The sequence below is a fragment of the Heptranchias perlo genome, chromosome 1 (genome assembly GCF_035084215.1).
Source record: "Heptranchias perlo isolate sHepPer1 chromosome 1, sHepPer1.hap1, whole genome shotgun sequence".
Lineage (NCBI taxonomy): Eukaryota > Metazoa > Chordata > Chondrichthyes > Hexanchiformes > Hexanchidae > Heptranchias > Heptranchias perlo.
Window position 1 is genome coordinate 85,317,387 of NC_090325.1, and position 20,011 is coordinate 85,337,397.

Consider the following 20,011-nt stretch of genomic DNA (forward strand, 5'->3'; position numbering starts at 1 on the left):
TCCACCATACTTTCACCCTCTGCAATTCAATTCCCTCCTTCATTCCTGAGTCTTCCTACCCTCCATTTAACTATTCTTTTACTTATTTGCTTAAAAAAGACCTTACTATTTCCTTTTATGTTATCTGCTAGCCTTTTCTCATATTCCCTTTTAGCCCTCTGATCTCCCTTTTCGCCCCCTGATCTCCCCTTTCACCTCCCTGCTATACTTTCCCATCCCTGGCATCGTCCTGGTGAATCTATGCTGACAAAATCTATGGCTCTAATATCCTTTATATATTTATCTGCCTCTTGATTATTTTTAATAGTGTTAGCCCTAGCTTTATCATATGCTTCCCTTTTAAGTTTTAGTTTAATTTTAATTTCTCAAATTATCCAAGGAACTCTATTCTTTGATGCACCCTCTTTTCACATAGAATTGGTACAGCACAGAAGGAGGCCATTAGGCCCATCGAGTCAGTGCCGGCTCTTTGTAAGAGCAATTCAATTAGTCCCAGTCCCTTGCTCTTTTCCCGTAGCCCTGCAAATTTTTTCCCTTCAAGTATTTATCCAATTCCTTTTTGAAAGCCACGATTGAATCTGCATCCACTATCCTTTCAGGCAGCACATTCCAGATCATAACTACTCGCTGCATAAAAAAGTTATTCCTCACGTCGCCTTTGGTTCTTTTGCCAATCACCTTAAATCTGTGTCCTCTGGTTCTCAACCCTTCCACCAATGGGAACAGTTTCTCTTTATTTACTTTATCTAAACCCGTCATGACTTTGAACACTTCTATCAAATCTCCTCTCAACCTTCTCTGCTCTAAGGAGAACAACCCCAACTTCTCCAGTCTATCCACTTAACTGAGGTCCCTCATCCCTGGAACCATTCTAGTAAATCTTTTCTGCACCCTTTTGTGAAATATATTTATTTTGTACTCTATGTATGAGAATATTTGAAGATTTCCCACTGCTGACTTTTCTACCTAGTTACGTTGGGCTAGATCCCCTTTTTAATCTCACTGCGTTTTGTCTTTTTTGATTCTAGCACCCTTATCTTTGACGTTACATTATCTTTTTCTATTTTCACATTGAACCTATGTCGTGGTTGCTATTTCCCAGTTGTTCTTATACTTTTACATCAGTTATTTGCCCACTTCATTTCCGGGATTAAATCAAGCAATGCTTCTTTCCTTTTTGCAGTAGAAACATACTGATCCAGGAAGCAGGCCTGGATGCATTTTAAAAATCAATTCCCACTTTGACCACAGGCATTATCTTTGTTCCAGTCTGTCTTGGAATAGTTAAATTCACCCAATATTATTGTCCTTTTTTTGCATACCGCTCTGGAATTTCAGCAGATTTCCACTGTTTACTGGCCTATTTTGCAGACTTAGAATTTGTACCAGTTTCCTTCCAATTTCTGCATAATTAATCCTTGATCCCCAGTGGTGATTTCGCAAAACTCCAGAATGTTCATCTATCGTTACACCTCCACTATTATATTCATTTTTGTCATCTGGCTATGGGTTATGCTGAAAAGGCTGCATCTATTGCCCATTCCTAATTGCCCTAAGAAGGTGGTGATGGGCCTTCTGCATGAACTGCTGCATTCCTTGAAGTGATGACACACCATGGTGTTAGGTTGGAAATTCCAGTATATTGACCCAGTGATGATGAATGAATGATGATATTTGTCCATGTCAGGGTGATGTGTTACAATGAGGGGAAATTGGAGGTGTTCCTATGACATTGCTTCTCTTATATTTCTTGATGGTAGAGGCCCCAGAGAAGGGAGGTGCAGTCGAATTAAGCCTGTTGAGATGCTGAAGTACATTCTGTAGATTGCACATTCTGTAGCCACAGTGTACAGTAATGGAGGGGGTGGGTTTTGAATACAGTGGCAGAACCACTGATGAAGTGGACTGTTCTGTTCTGGATGGTATTGAGCATCTTAGGTGTTGTTGCAGTTGCACCCATCCAGGCAAGTGGTAAGTATTCCATCGGACTCCTGACTTGAGCCTTGTAGATACTAATGAGGCATTGAGGGATCAGAGGATCAAACACCCATCGCAGAGTACCTAGCCTTTGCCCTACTCTTGTAGATACAGTGTTGATATGGCTAGCACAGTTTAGCTTGTGGTCAGTGGTGACCCCCAAGATGTTGATGGTGTGGGACTGAATGATAGTAATGCTGTTGAAAGTCAAGTTGAGATGATCATTACGCAGCACTTATGTGGCGCGAATGATACCTGCTACTTGTCAGCCCACACTTGGATGTTATCCAGCTCCTGCTGTAGGTTGACATCGGCTGCTTCATTATGAGAGAAGTTGTGAATAGAGTTCAGTACTGTGGAATCATCAACGAACAGCCCCATACCTGGCCTTATGATGGAGGGAAGGTCATGATTGAGCAACTGGAGATGTTTGGGCTGAGGACACTTCCCTGAAGAATTCCTGCACTGATGTCTTAGGGGTGTGATGACTAGCCTCCGACAACCACAACCGTCTTCCTTTGCATCAGCTATGACTCCAGCCACTGGAGAGTTTTCCCTTTGACTCCCTTTTACTTCAGTTTTGCTAGGGCTCCTCAATGCCATACGTGGTTGAATGCTGCCTTGATGTCAAAGCAGCTACGCTCATCTCTCCTCAGATATTCAACTTTTGCATCCATGTCTGGATCAAGGCTGTGTTGAGATCTTGAGTTGAGTGGCTGAAGCAGAACCCAAATTGAGCGTCGATGAGAAAGTTGTGGTGAGTAGGTGTCGCTTGGTAGCAATATTGATGACTCCTTTTATCACTAATAATTGTGAGGAGGCTGATAGGGCAGTAATTGATTGGGTTAGAATTATCCTATATTTTTGTGGATAGGAAATATCTAGACAATCTTCCACATTGTCGGATAGATGCTATTGTCATAGCTGTACTGGAACAGCTTGGCGAGGGGAGCAGCTAGTATACAGGTCTTCAGCACTACAGTTGGGATGTTGTCAGGCCCCATAGCCTTTGCTGTGTCAAATGCAGTTAATCATTTCTTAATGTTACATGGAGTGAACTGAATTGACTGGACACTGGTATCTATGACAGTGGGGACCTTGGGAGAAAGCCAGATAGGACATCTACTCAGCAAATTATTGGAAAAAATTCTGAAGGACAAAATTAGTCTCCACTTGGAGAAGCAAGGATTAATCAGGGATAGTCAACATGGCTTTGTCAAGGGAAGATCATGTCTGACTAATTTGATTGAATTTTTTGAGGGGGTGACTAGGCGTGTGGATGAGGGTAACGCAGTGGATGTGGTATACATGGATTTCAGTAAGGCCTTCGATAAAGTCCCCCACAGGAGACTGGTCAAGAAGGTACGAGCCCATGGAATCCAGGGTGCCTTGGCACTTTGGATACAAAACTGGCTTAGTGGCAGAAGGCAGAGGGTGATGGTCGAAGGTTGTTTTTGTGACTGGAAGCCTGTGGCCAGTGGGGTACCACAGGGATCGGTGCTGGGTCCCTTGCTGTTTGTGGTCTACATTAATGACTTGGATATGAATGTAAAAGGTATGATCAGTAAGTTCGCTGATGATACAAAAATTGGTAGGGTGGTAAATAGCGAGGAGGATAGCCTCAGTCTGCTGGACGATATAGATGGGTTGGTCAGATGGGCAGAACAGTGGCAAATGGAATTTAACCCGGAAAAGTGCGAGGTGATGCACTTTGGAGGGACTAACAAGGCAAGGGAATACACAATGAATGGGAGGACCCTAGGCAAGACAGAGGGTCAGAGGGATCTTGGTGTGCAAGTTCACAGATCCCTGAAGGCGGCGGAACAGGTAGATAAGGTGGTAAAGAAGGCATATGGGATACTTGCCTTTATTAGCCGAGGCATAGAATATAAGGGCATGGAGGTTATGATGGAGCTGTATAAAACACTGGTTAGGCCACAGCTGGAGTACTGTGTGCAGTTCTGGTCGCCACACTACAGGAAGGATGTGATCGCTTTGGAGAGGGTGCAGAGGAGATTCACCAGGTTGTTACCAGGGCTGGAGCGCTTCAGCTATGAAGAGAGACTGGGAAGATTGGGTTTGTTTTCCTTGGAGCAGAGGAGGCTGAGGGGGGACATGATTGAGGTGTACAAAATTATGAGGGGCACAGATAGGATAGATACTAAGGAGCTTTTTCCCTTCGTTGAGGGTTCTATAACAAGGGGACATAGATTCAAGGTAAAAGGCGGGAGGTTTAGAGGGGATTTGAGAAAGAACTTTTTCACCCAGAGGGTGGTTGGAGTCTGGAACTCACTGCCTGAAAGGGTTGTGGAGGCAGGAACCCTCACAACATTCAAGAAGCATTTGGATGAGCACTTGAAATGCCATAGCATACAAGGCTACGGACCAAATGCTGGAATATGGGATTAGAGTAGACAGGGCTTGATGGCCGGCGCAGACACGATGGGCCGAAGGGCCTCTATCCGTGCTGTATAACTCTATGACTCTATGACTCATATTTGACACAAGACTCTTGCAAACACTTCAGCCTTGTCTTTTGCACTCATGGTAGAGCCCAGAACATGGTTGAGGATGGGGTTGTTCATGGAGCAGGCTCCTCCCGTTAGTTATCTGAATGTTCACCACCATTCTTGACTGGATATGGTAGCACTCCAGAGCTTTGCCCTGATCCATTGGTTGTGGAAACAGTTAGCTCTGTCTTTACTACAACAACATTGCAATTATATAGTGCCTTCAACGTAGCAGAACGTCCCAGGCCTGCTGCCTTTGATGTTTAGCATGCAGGTAGTCCCTGTATAGTAACTTCACTATGTAGCCTGCCTGGTGCTGCTCTTGGCACATCTTTCTACACGCTGCATTGAATCACAGTTGAATCCCTGGCTTGATGGTGATCAAGGAGGGAGGAACGTGCTGGGCCATAAGGTTGCAGATTGTGATTGTATAAAATTCTGCTGTTGCTGGTAGTCCATAGTGCCTTATGGACACCCAGTTTTGGGCTGCTAGAAACTGTCCTTAGTCTGTCTCACTTTGCATGGTGGTAGTCATGATGTGGAGATGCCGGTGATGGACTGGGGTTGACAATTGTAAACAATTTTACAACACCAAGTTATAGTCCAGCAATTTTATTTTAAATTCACAAGCTTTCGGAGGCTACCTCCTTCCTCAGGTGAACGATGTGGAAATGAAGTCATTTCACATCGTTCACCTGAGGAAGGAGGTAGCCTCCGAAAGCTTGTGAATTTAAAATAAAATTGCTGGACTATAACTTGGTGTTGTAAAATTGTTTACAATGGTGGTAGTGACATACTATACAATGGAGGATATCCTCCCCTGGTGATGTTTCTTTGTCTTCACAAGGACTGGTGCTGTGGTAACTTCTACCAATGCTGTCATGTACAGACATACCTGTGACAGGTAAGTTGGTGAGGACAAAGTTAAGTGGGTTATTTCCTTGTGTTGGTTCCCTCTCTACTGACACAGTCTTAGTCTGGCAGCTATATCGTTCAAGATTGATAGTGGGCATTGAAGACCCCCACCCAGCATACATTCTGTGCCTTTGCTTCTGAGTTTCCAAAAGTAATGATCAACATGGAGGAGTATTGATTCATCAGTTTTTTTTGGGGGGGGAATGCGGGGGGGGTTTGCGAGATGCTGTTTAGTAGGAGGTTTCCTTGACCTGGAGCTTCATGAGACTCAATGGGGTTTGGAGTCAATATTGAGAACTCTCATGGACACTCCCATTTGACTGTATACCTCTGGTGTGTCTGTCCTGCAGGTGGGACAGAACATACTCGGGGAATATAATGGAGGAGAGTAGGATGTTAGCCGATTGATATGATTCTGTTAGTATGACTGTGACAAGCTGCTGCTTGACTAGTCTGTGGAACAGCTGTCCCAACTTGGGCACCAACCCCCAGAAGTTAGTACGGAGGACTTTGCAGGGTTGACTGGTCTGAGATTGTCTTAATCTTATCCTGATATGATTTTTTTTTATTATTGAACTTGTGAAGGTATTATTTACAACTGGTGGCTTGCTTGGTCAATTCAAAGGGCATTATGAGTCAACCACATAGTGTGGCCGAAGTCACATGTAAGACAGACCACGTTAGGGGTGGCAAACTACCTTCCCTGAAGGACATTCATGAGCCAGATAGTTTTTTACAACAATTTGCCAAAATGGAATTTGAACACATAACCTCTGGATTGCTAGTACCATTAGGCTACTGTATCCATACTCTTAGTGTATTTCTCTCCACAGGTATCTACATCCCCTGCAGCACAGTAACTATTATTGAAATACAACTGAGAACACATTTAGATACTATAGCTTGGATTGGACACAAAAGATATTTATAATCCCCATTTTGTCCTTGCAGCTGCTCTCCGCTGTTTTGCAATGTGGCACTGGATTTCTCTACAACAACCATTAGTTGCCGGCACAGGCTGAATGGCCTCCTCCTGCGCTGTAACGATTCTATGATTCTAGTTAAATGTAAGGAATCTTACAACACCAGGTTATAGTCCAACAATTTTATTTTAAAATCACAAGCTTTCGGAGATTATCCCCTTCGTCAGGTGAATGAGTGAAAGGAACCTTTCACTCATTCACCTGACGAAGGGGATAATCTCCGAAAGCTTGTGATTTTAAAATAAAATTGTTGGACTATAACCTGGTGTTGTAAGATTCCTTACATTTGTCCACCCCAGTCCATCACCGGCATCTTCACATCATGATTCTAGTTAGCAAGAGGCTCATTTTTACCTGCTAATATCCATATTTCTCCATAGTAAGTGCACATCTTTTGTCAGTTATGCCACTGATCTGGAAGTCAATAGCCCACCTGATAAAAGATACATTAACAACAGGTCCAATAGGAAAATGTTCACTGAATTATTACAACATTAGAGTATGTACATATCATAATTTCTAAATTACAGACTTATGTATGCAGGTATCTGTTCCCCCTATCATTCAGTTATTGCCAGATCCAGATTTGGAGCCTGCACATCATTATTTGTACTCCAATTTACAAATGTTTTTTTCTGTTGTTTACACAGTGATTTATATATGCAAAATATGGGAGGTGTGGTAACAGGAATATTTTAGGAACTGTGTGGCAGCAGTAAAGTTGAAAGCAATCAGTTTTCTCATTTTCATTTGTTTTCAGGTAATAAATATGTCAGAAGAACTGGCTCAGTTGGAAGCCAGTCTGAAAGAGGCAGAAGGTAGCAGTGATGAAGTTGAAGTCCCCGAAGCCCTGCAGATATGCACAGAGACTGCTATTCATTCTCTCATTGAGACCTTGAGAAACAAGGAGTTCCCATTTGCAATTGCTCAGGTCAAGGCATTCAGGTAATTCATGTGATTACTTTAATCAGCAGTCATTTGACTAAACAATGATGTCAGCAAGAACCAGACCACATTACATTACATTTTTGGCTTATTTCCAAAAATTACCAGTGGCAAGCAAGACCATTTGTAGAGATACATTATGAACAATATAGTATGCCTTTTGACAAAATTTAAGTTGTTTTTCATGCTATTTTCTTATATATATGTTACTTTTACATTTAGGACTTAAGAAATGCAGTTGATGTCAAGTTTGAACTGTATTTTGTACTAAATTGCTACAACAGTATTTATGATGCACATTGTGCTTGTAAACTTTTAAAAACTGGTGCATTAAATGTGACATTTCTTCCAACATGATCCATTAGACTGGCACTGAATGGATAGTACTAAACATTAGCTTTATTTGTGTATGATTTGCTATTAATGCATAAACACCCTTCACAAACAAGTAGATCGATGACATTATTGGTGAATATATAAGAACATTAATCTGCATTAGAAAGCATGGACTGAGAAAAGGCTATTTGGCTCACTAAGGCTGCCCATTCCACCCATCTTGCATAATCTATCCTGTTGTGGATGTACTCCACTTATTTGATCTCCTGAGGGGAAGTTCTGAAAAATTTCTCCCTGGGAATCAAATGTAATTTGAGCTAATTTCAAGAGTATCGATCTGCTGTTCCTTATTCAAACTTAGCTGATTGTTTTCCACAGTTGACATTTTTATTGTCCCAGCTGCAGGAGAATCATTATGTTCCAAGATATATTTGGTTATCTATGTTGAATACTTATCCCTATTACCAGTTCTCCCATTCCTGATCATATATCATTATCCTATTGTGGGCTTATCCCACTCCGTCCACCTTTTAATGCCTTACTCTAAGAAACACTCTTCATTCTTTCCCTCTCCTAAAAAAAAAACTCTAGTAGTACCGGTAATATTCCTCTAACTGTCAATCCCTCTTCTCAACATTGATCCAGCTTCCTTTTCAAATGTCAGTTGGCCCCACTACCTTTGGATGTTTGTTCCATATGTCCACTATTCTGTAAGAGAATTTGTGTTCTACTTTTTAACCTTGATCGAGGCTTTTGAATATTAGCTAGAGTGTCCTTTTCATTTGTACCAAGTTCAAGAATTAGAGACGCCTGAATTTTTAAGCTGATGCTTATTAGTAGGTCCATTACTTAATGCATCTAACATTAAAGAAAGGGAAATATTGGAATTGTTTCAAAAGAAAATTAGAATGTTGATTTAGGTGCATTATACAGAGTTAATGTAGTTTTATTACGGATCGTGTAAACTTGGATGGTTCCTTTGTAAATTAATACTTACACATGCTTTTCCATATTTTTAACCCACAGATCTGTATGGCCCAATGATATTTTTGGAAATGGTGATGATGATCCAGTACAAACCCTTCTGCACATTTATTTCCGCCATCAGACATTGGGCCAAACTGGCAGCTTTGCTGTGGTGGGGTCGAACCAGGACTTATCCAAAGTCTGCTCCAAACTGATGGAACTGAATATGCAGATTCGTGAGTCTCTCCGAACAGTGCAGTCATACCAGCTTCTGGCAAAGGCAACACCTGCAGCAGATGTTCTAAGTACTGGATTTTAAACTACAGCAGTGACTCAGAATATTCATCCCTTCCAGTGTTGACAAGAAGGTGCATCATGTATATTGAACACATCCCTCACATCAGCTTCAATTTGTTTTTTTGAACACTCTCCAGATTGCATCTACCTATAGAAACATAGTTATGCACATGAAGAAACCAGATGTTAAACAACAGGAAAAAAATCAAATACAGAGTGGATAATAGCTGTACAGAACTAAGTAACAGCAGTATGAGGCAAGTCACTCCATGTGCACAAAATATATAGGATTGACTGTGCAACCATTAAGTCATGGTTTATTGCACTAGTACTGTCAGTCATACGGTCAGTCATATGGAAAGAAAAAGGCATGGAAGAAAGAAAGGGCGTGTATTCTTCATTTTCTGAAGACAAACCAGCTCCCTTGTAATAATGTATAGTAGTGACATTCAGGCTCTCTGCAGCAGGTGGAATGATGCTAAAATCATCTGGGAAATGGCTTTAGGCTGAATAACCTGCAAGGCTTCAAGGCAAACACATGAGAATATTTCAGCTTTCTGTTTTCATAGTGTCTGTGGACAAATAAACAGAGGTTAAACTCCTACATGGACAGATAGACCATTTAATGCCACTTTCCATGTGGTAAAGGATTATATGTAAGAGGTTAAAACTTGATTTATGACAAATTGATTGCAGGCTTTAGAATAATATAAAAATGTTAATAGTCCATAAGGTCTCTTGAAGCATGCCTGAAAAAACATTTTTTGAAGAAATTTATTTTGTATTAGAACTAACATGATCCATGGTATGCTGTAGAAAATCTTATACAAAGTTAGGATACTGGACAGGTAAATTTAAGCTGAGTTTTACTCAGCAATGTAAAACTAATCCTGCATCTGTTACTTTTTTTTGTTTACTGTTCAGTGGACATTAGATGTTCTCTGATCAGTGGTTATGTTATAAATACCGGTGGTATCTAACCAAAAATATATGCCTGTAGGGACTTAAAAATGAGTGGCAACAGAAATAAAGAAGTGCTGCATCCTAGCAATTTTCATTAGGAGAACTCACCTAACTTATTTTACTCTGTAAATATTTTAGACCTGTATAGTGTAAAATCAGTATTGTTTTTTTCTTGTACATTTGTGCATTGCACTGTTATGAGAATAGGTGTATAAAACTAATGCAAAACAAAAAAAACTTAAGTACTGGTAATGAGTCTTTATCTGCTGTCTCTGCAGTCTGTGAATTCACAGATAATCCTGAGAGCAGATACTATTCTGTCTACTCCTCCTCTGTCTCCCGTGGATTTTGAACTTCGGGACCATCCTTTGCTGCATTATTGGGAAAGAAAGTCAAAGACTGAATACGCAACATGCGTCATATTCAAAGGACTGAAATGCTGAAACCCTCCAGCTTTTGAATACTTGAGATTCGGTTCACAGCAGTGGCTTTCTGTGGGAAAGAAATTGAATGTAAAATCACCGATTGATGGTGTACCTGCCTCTGTTTGCTGGGAATGACCCTGCTTATTATATGCATCTATCCTATCCACTGTGATTTTTATTGGGCTCCTTACCATGGAGCATAGAATGTACTGTTCAATTATTAGCATTTGCCTTTTTTGAGAAAGTGAACTGTAGAACAGGAATAATTGTGATGAATTGTATGAGTTTAAGGCACTGTGCACGCTATCAGACTGCAAACAGTAGTTAACATAATTTAAGGCTCTGTAACCAGTCATAGCAAATTAACAAATCACTGTAATCATTCTTCAACAATGATAAATTATTTTGTTGGCAGTTTGGTACTATGGCTGTTTTAAATAATTAATGGACATAGTTAATCATTGAGGTAAATGGTGACATCAGTTTTCTTAAAATTCATATCTTTAGCAATTTTATTTTGTGTTTATCAAAGAATGTGATGTTTGTACTGAGGAAGGGGTCAATCATCCACCTTCAACACACAAGCTCAACAGTGAGCAGTTCCACTACAGCTCAGTTTAGTTGTATAGCTCACTTTACTGAAATCTCCTCTTGCAAATGATGATTACCATCTGTGTATATAGACACCTTAATGAACATCCCCTTACCTTCTATGCTTTTTAAATTCAGAACTCAATTTTCTCATCTTTATACACTTGCTCCCCTGCTACTATGCGTATTGTGCTAGAATGCTGAAACACTGTCTTGGGTTTAGTGCTATGTTAGCTCCATGTTATTTGAATGCTTCATTCTGGGAGATTGCCTCAGTTCTTTTTTTTTGCCCCTCTCCTCATCAGTACAACAGGAAACATTTAGTACCTTATATATTCTCTTCAAGGTAGTTGTGTGACCTTGAAGATGTTAAGTTGGTCAGTTAAGTGCAATCTGATTTTAGTTGCTACCCTTCATCACTAGTACAAAGGACTAAAGTCCTAACTTGTCAAAAATACAGCTCAGATTAAGAGAACTAACAAGAAGGTATGGAGATGTAAGAAATATGCCACTTTGTATTTTATTAGGAAGATACACATAACCTTGTGAAGCTCTAGGGCAGTGTTTTTCAAACTTTTTTTTCTCATGACCCAATGGAAGAAAAACATTTACCCCAGGGACCCAAAACAATAATATCTTCTGACTAGAGTTTTCATAAAATCACAATAAAGGGCAATACATGCTAGCTTAACCACTTCACTTCAAGTAATAACTACAATTAGGCAGCGATGTTACTTGAAAAACATTTTAAATACAGTTTAAGTGAAACTCTACCTGTTTTTTTAACCATTAAGTAAGCGAAACTCAACCTGATTTTTTTTATATACTAGTATACGTATTTATACGTGATGGGTGGGTCTGCCTGTTCATGATCTTGTTCCAATCTGGATCAAAAGATGAAAGCGCTACACGCATATCAGGTGCGCTGTTGAGTTGGTTTCTGTCTCTTGTTTTTAACCTTGTCAGAGTTGAAAAACCCAGTTTGCACACGTAGATTGTTGTGAACGGCAGCAACAACAGAACACTTATCCTACTTAACAGTAGATATTCTTTGAAAGCACTGATCCAAAAATATGACAAACTTAATGACTTGTGGCATGTTTTCAGTGTGCTATCACAGGTGAGTTGCTCCAGCTCGTTTTACAGGGTAGTTGCAATATAATAATACAAATAAATAAATTATAGTAGCTGAGACAGCATTGATGTTGAAGACTTGAATAGTAACTTTCTAAATACATTTTTTTGGAGGGGTGGGCATGAGGGTTTGACAAGGTACCTTCACAGTAGTTTCAACTTGTAAATGTCAGATATGTTCACGTTTGCCAGCTATATATGGAAAAACTAACTTTTAGGTTGTAAACTGCTACTGTTTCCCATGGGGAGAAAAACAGGGTCACTTCCTAAAAAGAGGCCAACACTACAGCACATGGTGAAACCAATTCAATCCTGTTTATATCTGAAATTAGATAACTAGAATATAAAATTGCCTTTAGGGGAATTACATTTTCAGTCCTTTGTGCACGCCTATTTTCAAAAAAGAAAAATTGCAACTCTGACGAGATGAGCGGTAGCTCAGCGGTTCAGGAAAAAACTTAAGAGGAGTCGGAGTCGACCTCTACTCCCCTTCCTCCCCGCCCAAAAAAAAACTCCAGGAAAAGCTCACTGCCTGGAGCGGCCGCCTTGGTTGATCAGTTGAAGGAGTGGGCGCCGTGCTGCTCCCAGTACACTGGCCAGGATGTGGTGGGTGTGCTCTTCTTAAAGAACAGCAGGATGAGGTCTGGGGGCGAGTAAATAAAACGGACTGAAATTAGACTCCAGATTGGAAACCCATAGTTCTCTTTACTCCAGGTCCGCCTCCCATTCTTACCCGGAGGCTTCACAGCCGCCAGGATCAGGTCGAAAACCGTTCCAAATTTACTGAGAACATGAAGCACAACACCTATATATTTTTTTTAAATTTGTATTGTTTTCTTCTCCCGCCTCTTTTTTTAAAATGGAACTACGTTCCCCCCTCCCCTTACCTCTGCTGCTTCTCGTCTTCTATCTCCTTTACCACAAAAGACCAGAAGATCTCCTCGATGTTGGTCACTATTGTTGTTCTCCAGACTGCGGCCAACAGGCCACCCTCAATGCCGCCAGAGGGAGCAGCTTCTAGCAGCAATAAGGGAGTGAGAGCGCTCAGCGTACGTCGGGGCAGCTCTTCATGATGAGCTTGTTGGGGGAAAAGAGGCAGTGGGGGACTTGGCCTCGCGGGGAAGTGACCCAGTGATCAATGTTTCACAGCCCATACTTTGAAAACTACTGCTGTAGGGCCTTTGTCAACTCCAAATACAAAAAAGTAGATTATGTTTCACTTCATGGGTGTAGATCCTTTGATAGGAACATGGTCTACACAACAGATTTGCTGTGGATTTCTAGTTTTTGTTTGGAGATCTGTTCTAGTTCCCATCACTTCTACAGGAAAAGTGTCAATTTTGTCTCCTGTTTTCTCCTCATCCCTGAATCTGAACATGTAGTGGGCTATATTTTAAAAAGGTGACCAATTCTCTCTGCTCTAGCAAAACTACTTTTGTTGAACATTTCAACACTATCACAAAATAGTATCTCCCACTTTCAGAACTTGTCTAAGTTCTAGACTGGAGCTGATCAACTGTTCTCACCAGATTAGTGAAGTGGATCCCTTTTCCTCTTTTAAAAAAAACAGGGGATATCATTTAACTTTCAGTACATCAAGCTGGGTTTATTGGCTTAAGATACCCTCTACTACATATGAATATTTCCATATTCTAGAATAGTAGTCCTTGTGGTCAGTAAATCCATTTAGTGCTTAATTGTCAGCAATGTGATTTTGGAAAACCCACTTATGCCACACTGATATCACTGACTAGGAGCATTAGTGAAATCATAGCACAGCCTGGCAGCTAAAGTTTTTTTTTGGTGGCGGGGGGCGGGGGGCGCGGGTGTGGCAGAGGTAAACTTGTTTAAAACTGATGATTTTGCATTATGCTTCCATTGTTTAGAAATGTTGCTGCCCCAGGATTTTGTAGAAAAATTTGAATGGAAGCTATCAGTGGAAGTAAATAGCAGGCATATTTAGTTCTTAATTTCATTTTATTTACACTTAAACTTGTTCACAAGGAAATGTTTAGAGTGCACCTTTTCGTTGATGTGGGTGTTGGAAGAGCTGTCAGATGAGACAGGGTTCTTCTCATCCCACCACCTGCAGTTAACATGCATTTCCTTATGGCAAGCCAAAAGGGGTAAGAATAGCATTTTTAAGTTAGTTCCTAGTCAAATAGAGGAAATCCAATTAGAAATATTACAAGTTTCCTCTTCATGAGCAGTTTGACCCCTGTGTAGGAAAAACTCAGTTAATGGGAGAATATCCACTTCGAAACATCTGCAGATAATTGGATGCTGAATAGAAACGATTATTTCTACCACCCATGGTGAATAAAACTTCAGCTCAGATCCTGCCCCTTTAATATATTAAAACAGGTTTAGTAACAAGCACTGGACATTTTGTCCAAGGTAATGGATCTATAGTAGAAATAGTGACATTAGGAAAACTTAGGCTCATAAAAGAACTGTGATTTTAAATCTTTTAACAGAACTTGCAACCAGAAGTGAATTTAAAAAGTACTTTAGAGATGGACTCAAACTAAAACTCATTAGTTTCTCTTGGCAGTACTAGCTATTAGCCAACTATAGTGTTGCCTCAAAAGGGGAACTTTAGTAAAGTTTAGTCTGGGATGAGAGGGTTGTCCTATGAGGATAGGTTGAGTAGAATGGGCCTATACTCTGGAGTTTAGAAGAATGAGAGGTGATCTCATTGAAACATAAGATTGTGAGGGGGCTTCACAGGGTAGATGCTGAGAGGTTGTTTCCCCTGGTTGGAGAGTCTAGAACTAGGGGGCATAGTCTCAGGATAAGGAGGTTGGCCATTTAAGACTGAGATGAGGAGGAATTTCTTCACTCAGAGGGCTGTGAATCTTTGGAATTCTCTACCCCAGAGGGCTGTGCATGCTGAGTATATTCAAGGCTGAGATTGGGTTGATTTTTGGACTCTAGGGGAATCAGGGGATGGGGGGAATCAAGCTGGAAAAGGGAGTTGAGGTCAGAGATCAGCCATGATCTTATCGAATAGCAGAGCAGGCTTGAGGGGCCATATGGCTTAGTCCTGCTCCTATCTCTCAATCTTATGTAGATCACATGCTAGATTAAAGAAAGATGACCAACGTGAAAATTAACACCTTAAGCTTGCTTTAACTCCTATTCAACAAAACACTGACAATATCCAAGTTGTGCATTTTAGTAATACTTCATGCATAATCAGATAATTGCTTTCTACAATGCAGCCAAATTCAGTCATGCATCTTCTGCCATATACCCTACCCTCTGGAGCCATAGCTATGTACAACCCCATCCCTAATGTACTTTTTGGTCACCACACAAAGCTGGTCTGTTGGAAGTGAAGTCTCTTTTATTTGTTAATGGGATGTGGGCATTGCTGGCAAGGCCAGCATTTATTGCCCATCCCTAATTGCCCTTGAGAAGGTGGTGGTGAGCCGCCTTCTTGAACCGCTGCAGCCCGTGTGGTGAAGGTTCTCCCACAGTGCTGTTAGGTAGGGAGTTCCAGGATTTTGACCCAGCGACGATGAAGGAACAGCGATATATTTCCAAGTAGGGATGATGTTTGACTTGGAGGGGAACGTGCAGGTGGTGGTGTTCCCATATGCCTGCTGCCCTTATCCTTCTAGGTGGTAGAGGTCGTGGGTTTGGGAGGTGCTGTCAAAGAAGCCTTGGTGAGTTGCTGCAGTGTATCTTGTAGATGGTACACACTGCAGCCATGGTGCGCCGGTGGTGAAGGGAGTGAATGTTTAAGGAGGTAGATGGGGTGCCAATCAAGCGGGCTGCTTTGTCTTGGATGGTGTTGAGCTTCTTGAATGTTGTTGGAGCTGCACTCATCCAGGCAAGTGGACAGTACAATCCTGACTTGTACCTTGTAGATGGAGTCAGGAGGTGAGTAACTCGTGGCAAAATACCCAGCCTCTGACCTGCTCTTGTAGCCACAGTATTTATGTGGCTGGTCCAGTTAAGGTTCTGGTCAATGGTGACCCCCAGGATGTTGATGGTGGGGAATTCGGCGATGGTAATGCTGTTGAATGTCAAGGGGAGGTAGTTAGACACTCTCTTGTTGGAGATGGTCATTGCCTGGCACTTGTCTGGCACAAATGTTACTTGCTACTTATCAGCCCAAGCCTGGATGTTGTCCAGGTCTTGCTGCATGCAGGCACGGACTGCTTCATTATCTGAGGGGTTGCAAATGGAACTGAACACTGTGCATTCATCAGCGAACATCCCCATTTCTGACCTAATGATGGAGGGAAGGTCATTGATGAAGCAGCTGAAGATGGTTGGGCCTAGGATATTGCCCTCAGGAACTCCTGCAGCAGTGTCTTGGGGCTGAGACGATTGGCCTCCAACAACCACTACCATCTTCCTTTGTGCAAGGTATGACTCCATGCCACTGGAGAGTTTCCCCCCAATTCCCATTGACTTCAATTTTACTAGGGCTCCGTGGTATCACACTCGGTCAAATGCTGCCTTGATGTCAAGGGCAGTCACTCTCACCTCACCTCTGGAATTCAGCTCTTTTGTCCATGTTTGGACCAAGGCTTTAATGAGGTCTGGAGCCGATTGGTCCTGGCAGAGCCCAAATTGAGCATCGGTGAGCAGATTATTGGTGAGTAAGTGCCGCTTGATAGCACTGTCAAGGACACCTTCCATCACTTTGCTGATGATTGAGAGTAGACTGATGGGGTGGTAATTGGCCAGATTGGATTTATCCTGCTTTTTGTGGACAGGACATACCTGGGCTATTTTCCACATTGTCGGGTAGATGCCAGTGTTGTAGCTGTACTGGAACAGTTTGGCTAGAGGCGCAGCTAGTTCTGGAGCACAGGTCTTCAGCCGTACAGCTGGGATGTTGTCGGGGCCCAAAGCCTTTGCTGTATCCAGTGCACTCAGCTGTTTCATGATATCACGTGGAGTAAATCGAACTGGCTGAAGACTGGCTTCTGTGATGGTGGGGATATTGAGGGGAGGCTGAGATGCATCATCCACTCAGCATTTCAAGCTGAAGATGGTTGCAAACGCTTCAGCCTTGTCTTTTGCACTCACGTGCTGGACTCCGCCATCATTGTGGATGGGGATGTTCACTGAGCCGTCTCCTCCCCACATAGTTTAATTGTCCACCACCATTCATGACTGGATGTGGCAGGACTGCAGAGCTTTGATCTGATCCAGTGATTGTGGAATTGCTTAGCTCTGTCTATAGTATGTTGCTTCTGCTGAATAGCATCTATGTAGTCCTGTGGTGTAGCTTCACCAGGTTGGTACCTCATTTTTAGGTACACCTGGTGCTGCTCTTCTACACTCCTCATTGAACCAGGGTTGATCCCCTGGCTTGTTGGTAATGGTAGAGAGGAATATGCCAGCCATGGGGTTATAGATTGTGCTGGAATACAATTCTGCTGCTGCTGATGGCCCACAGCACCTCATGGATGCCCAGTTTTGAGTTGCTAGATCTGTTCTGAATCTATCCCTTTTGGCACAGTGGTAGTGCCAAACACATTAGATGGTGTCCTCAGTGTGAAGATGGGACTTCATCTCCAAAAGGACTGTGTGGTGGTCACTCCTACCAATACTGTCATTGACAGATGCATCTGCGACAGGTAGATTGGTGAGGACAAGGTCAAGTGGGTTTTCCCCCCTCCTGGTTCATTCACCACCTACTGCAGGCCTAGTCTGGCAGCTCTGTCCTTCAGGGCTCAGTCAGTAGTCATTCTTGGTGATGGACATTGAAATCCCCCACCCAGAGTACATTCTGTGCCCTTGCTACGCTTAGTGCTTCCTCCAAGTGGTGCTCAACATGGAGGAGAACTGATCGAACAGTTTTCCTACCCTTAAAGAAAAAAGGAAATCAGTGAATCAGATAAGTTTTTAAACCACAATCAGGTAGTTTCATCGCCACCATTACTGATACTAGTTTTTTTTTTAAATTCCCCTGCTGCCATGGCAGGATTTGAACTCATGACTCCAGAGTATTAGTCCAGTAACAGTGGTTCACTCACCACATAGATCAGACACAGTTAAGTTACTCTGCCAGTGTTTTCAAATATGAAAGTGACTGCAGGCTATTAGTAACTTTATTTCCCTATCTGTCAGGAGGCTCAACAAATGTTTGTTGATCAAGAAGCTACAGCAGAATGCAAGGTTTTTAATAATGTGCCAACTCTAGATTTTACTGCTACCCAAATTCAGTGATCTCTAGCTGGCAGTCTTTCATATTTGCAAGAATAATAGGATTGGCCATTGGAAACCGAATCTAGATGGTGGACTAACTTTCTTTCTTCCCCCTTGCAATTGTCCCACAGAACAACTTTCCCCCTGCAATTTAAGCCTGTAAGTGGCCCACAGAACAACTTATCAAGACATCATTTTAGGAGGGGAAAGGAAACCAAAGCTGGGACACGTTGCCCATATTCCCTTTAAGTTGACAGTGCTATCAAGCAGCACTTACTCACCAATAACCTGCTCAGTTTAGGTTTTGCCAGGACCACACGGCTCCAGACCTCATTACAGCCAAACATGGACAAAAGAGCTGAATTCCAGAGGTGAGTGACTGCCCTTGACATCAAGGTAGCATTTGACTGAGTGTGGCACCAAGGAGCCCTAGTAAAATTGAAGTCAATGGGAATCAGGGGGAAAACTCTCCAGTGGTTGGAGTTATACCTAGCACAAAGGAAGACGTTAGTGGTCGTTGGAGGCCAATCATCTCAGCCCCAGGACATTGCTGCAGGAGTTCCGCAGGGCAGTGTCCTGGGCCCAACCATCTTCAGCTGCTTCATCAATGACCTTCCCTCAATCATAAGGTCAGAAATGGGGATGTTCGCTGATGAATGCACAGTGTTCAGTTCCATTTGCAACCCCTCAAATAACAAAGCAGTCCGAGCCTGCTTGCAGTAAGACCTGGACAACATCCAGGCTTGGGCTGATAAGTGGCAATAACATTCGTGCCAGACAAGTGGCCAGGCAATGACCATCTCCAACAAGAGTCTAACCACCTCCCCTTGACATTCAACAACGTTCCCATCGCTGAATCCCCCACCATCAACATGCTGGAGGTCACCATTGACCAGAAACTTAACTGGACCAGCCACAAATACTGTGGCTACAAGAGCAGGTCAGAGGCTGGGTATTCTATGGCGAGTGACTCACCTCCTGACTCCCCACAGCCTTTCCCCCATCTACAAGGCACAAGTCAGGAGTGTGATGGAATACTCTTCACTTGCCTGGATGAGTGCAGCTCCAATAACACTCGAAGCTCGACACCATCCAGGACAAAGCAGCCAGCTTGATTGGCACCCTATCCATTCACTCCCTTCACCACCGGCACACTATGGCTGCACAGTGTGTACCATCCACAGGATGCACTGCAGCAACTCGCCAACTTCAACAGCACCTCCCAAACGCACGACCTCTACCACCTAGAAGGACAAGGGTAGCAGGCACATGGGAACACCACCACCTGCATGTTCCCCTCCAAGTCACACACCATCCCGACTTGGAAATATATCGCCGTTCCTTCATAGTCGCTGGGTCAAAATCCCGGAACTGCCTTCCACTGTGGGAGAACCTTCACCACACGGACTGCAGCAGTTCAAGGCGGCAGCTCACCACCACCTTCTCAAGGGCAATTAGGGATGGGCAATAAATGCTGGCCTTGCTAGAGACGCCCACATCCCATGAACGAATAAAAAAAAGTGACGAGGAACCCCCATTTTAAACATAACATAAGAAATAGGCAGGGACTGGCCATTATACAGGGAAGTCAGTAGGGGCAGCTTCAAATCGAGGTGCCTGACCCTGTCAAAGGTTCGTTTCATTGCTAGTGATTTTGGGTGTACATGAACAGAAAAGGCGGCAATATAACTATAGTGCACCAAAGAGCTCAGGAACACGGTCACTGAGTTCACACCACGTGCGGTACAGTTCCCCTCCAGCTCATTAGATATGGAGTACCGATGGGACAAGCGTA

The 20,011-nt window shown here is 42.6% G+C and overlaps 1 protein-coding gene across 19 annotated transcripts in view; it reads left to right on the plus strand.

Moving 5' to 3' along the window:
- The window catches only part of fryl (furry homolog, like), a 450,071-nt gene extending 439,340 nt beyond the window's left edge, over positions 1–10,731 (plus strand). For all 19 annotated transcript variants that reach the window (XM_067987951.1, XM_067987806.1, XM_067987858.1 and 16 more), the window contains 2 exons: positions 7,146–7,330; positions 8,693–10,731. In XM_067987951.1, coding sequence (XP_067844052.1) covers positions 7,146–7,330; positions 8,693–8,951 — 444 coding nt within the window. In that variant the 3' untranslated portion in view covers positions 8,952–10,731. The remainder of the gene's footprint in view (positions 1–7,145; positions 7,331–8,692) is intronic.
- Positions 10,732–20,011: the final 9,280 nt, after the last annotated feature.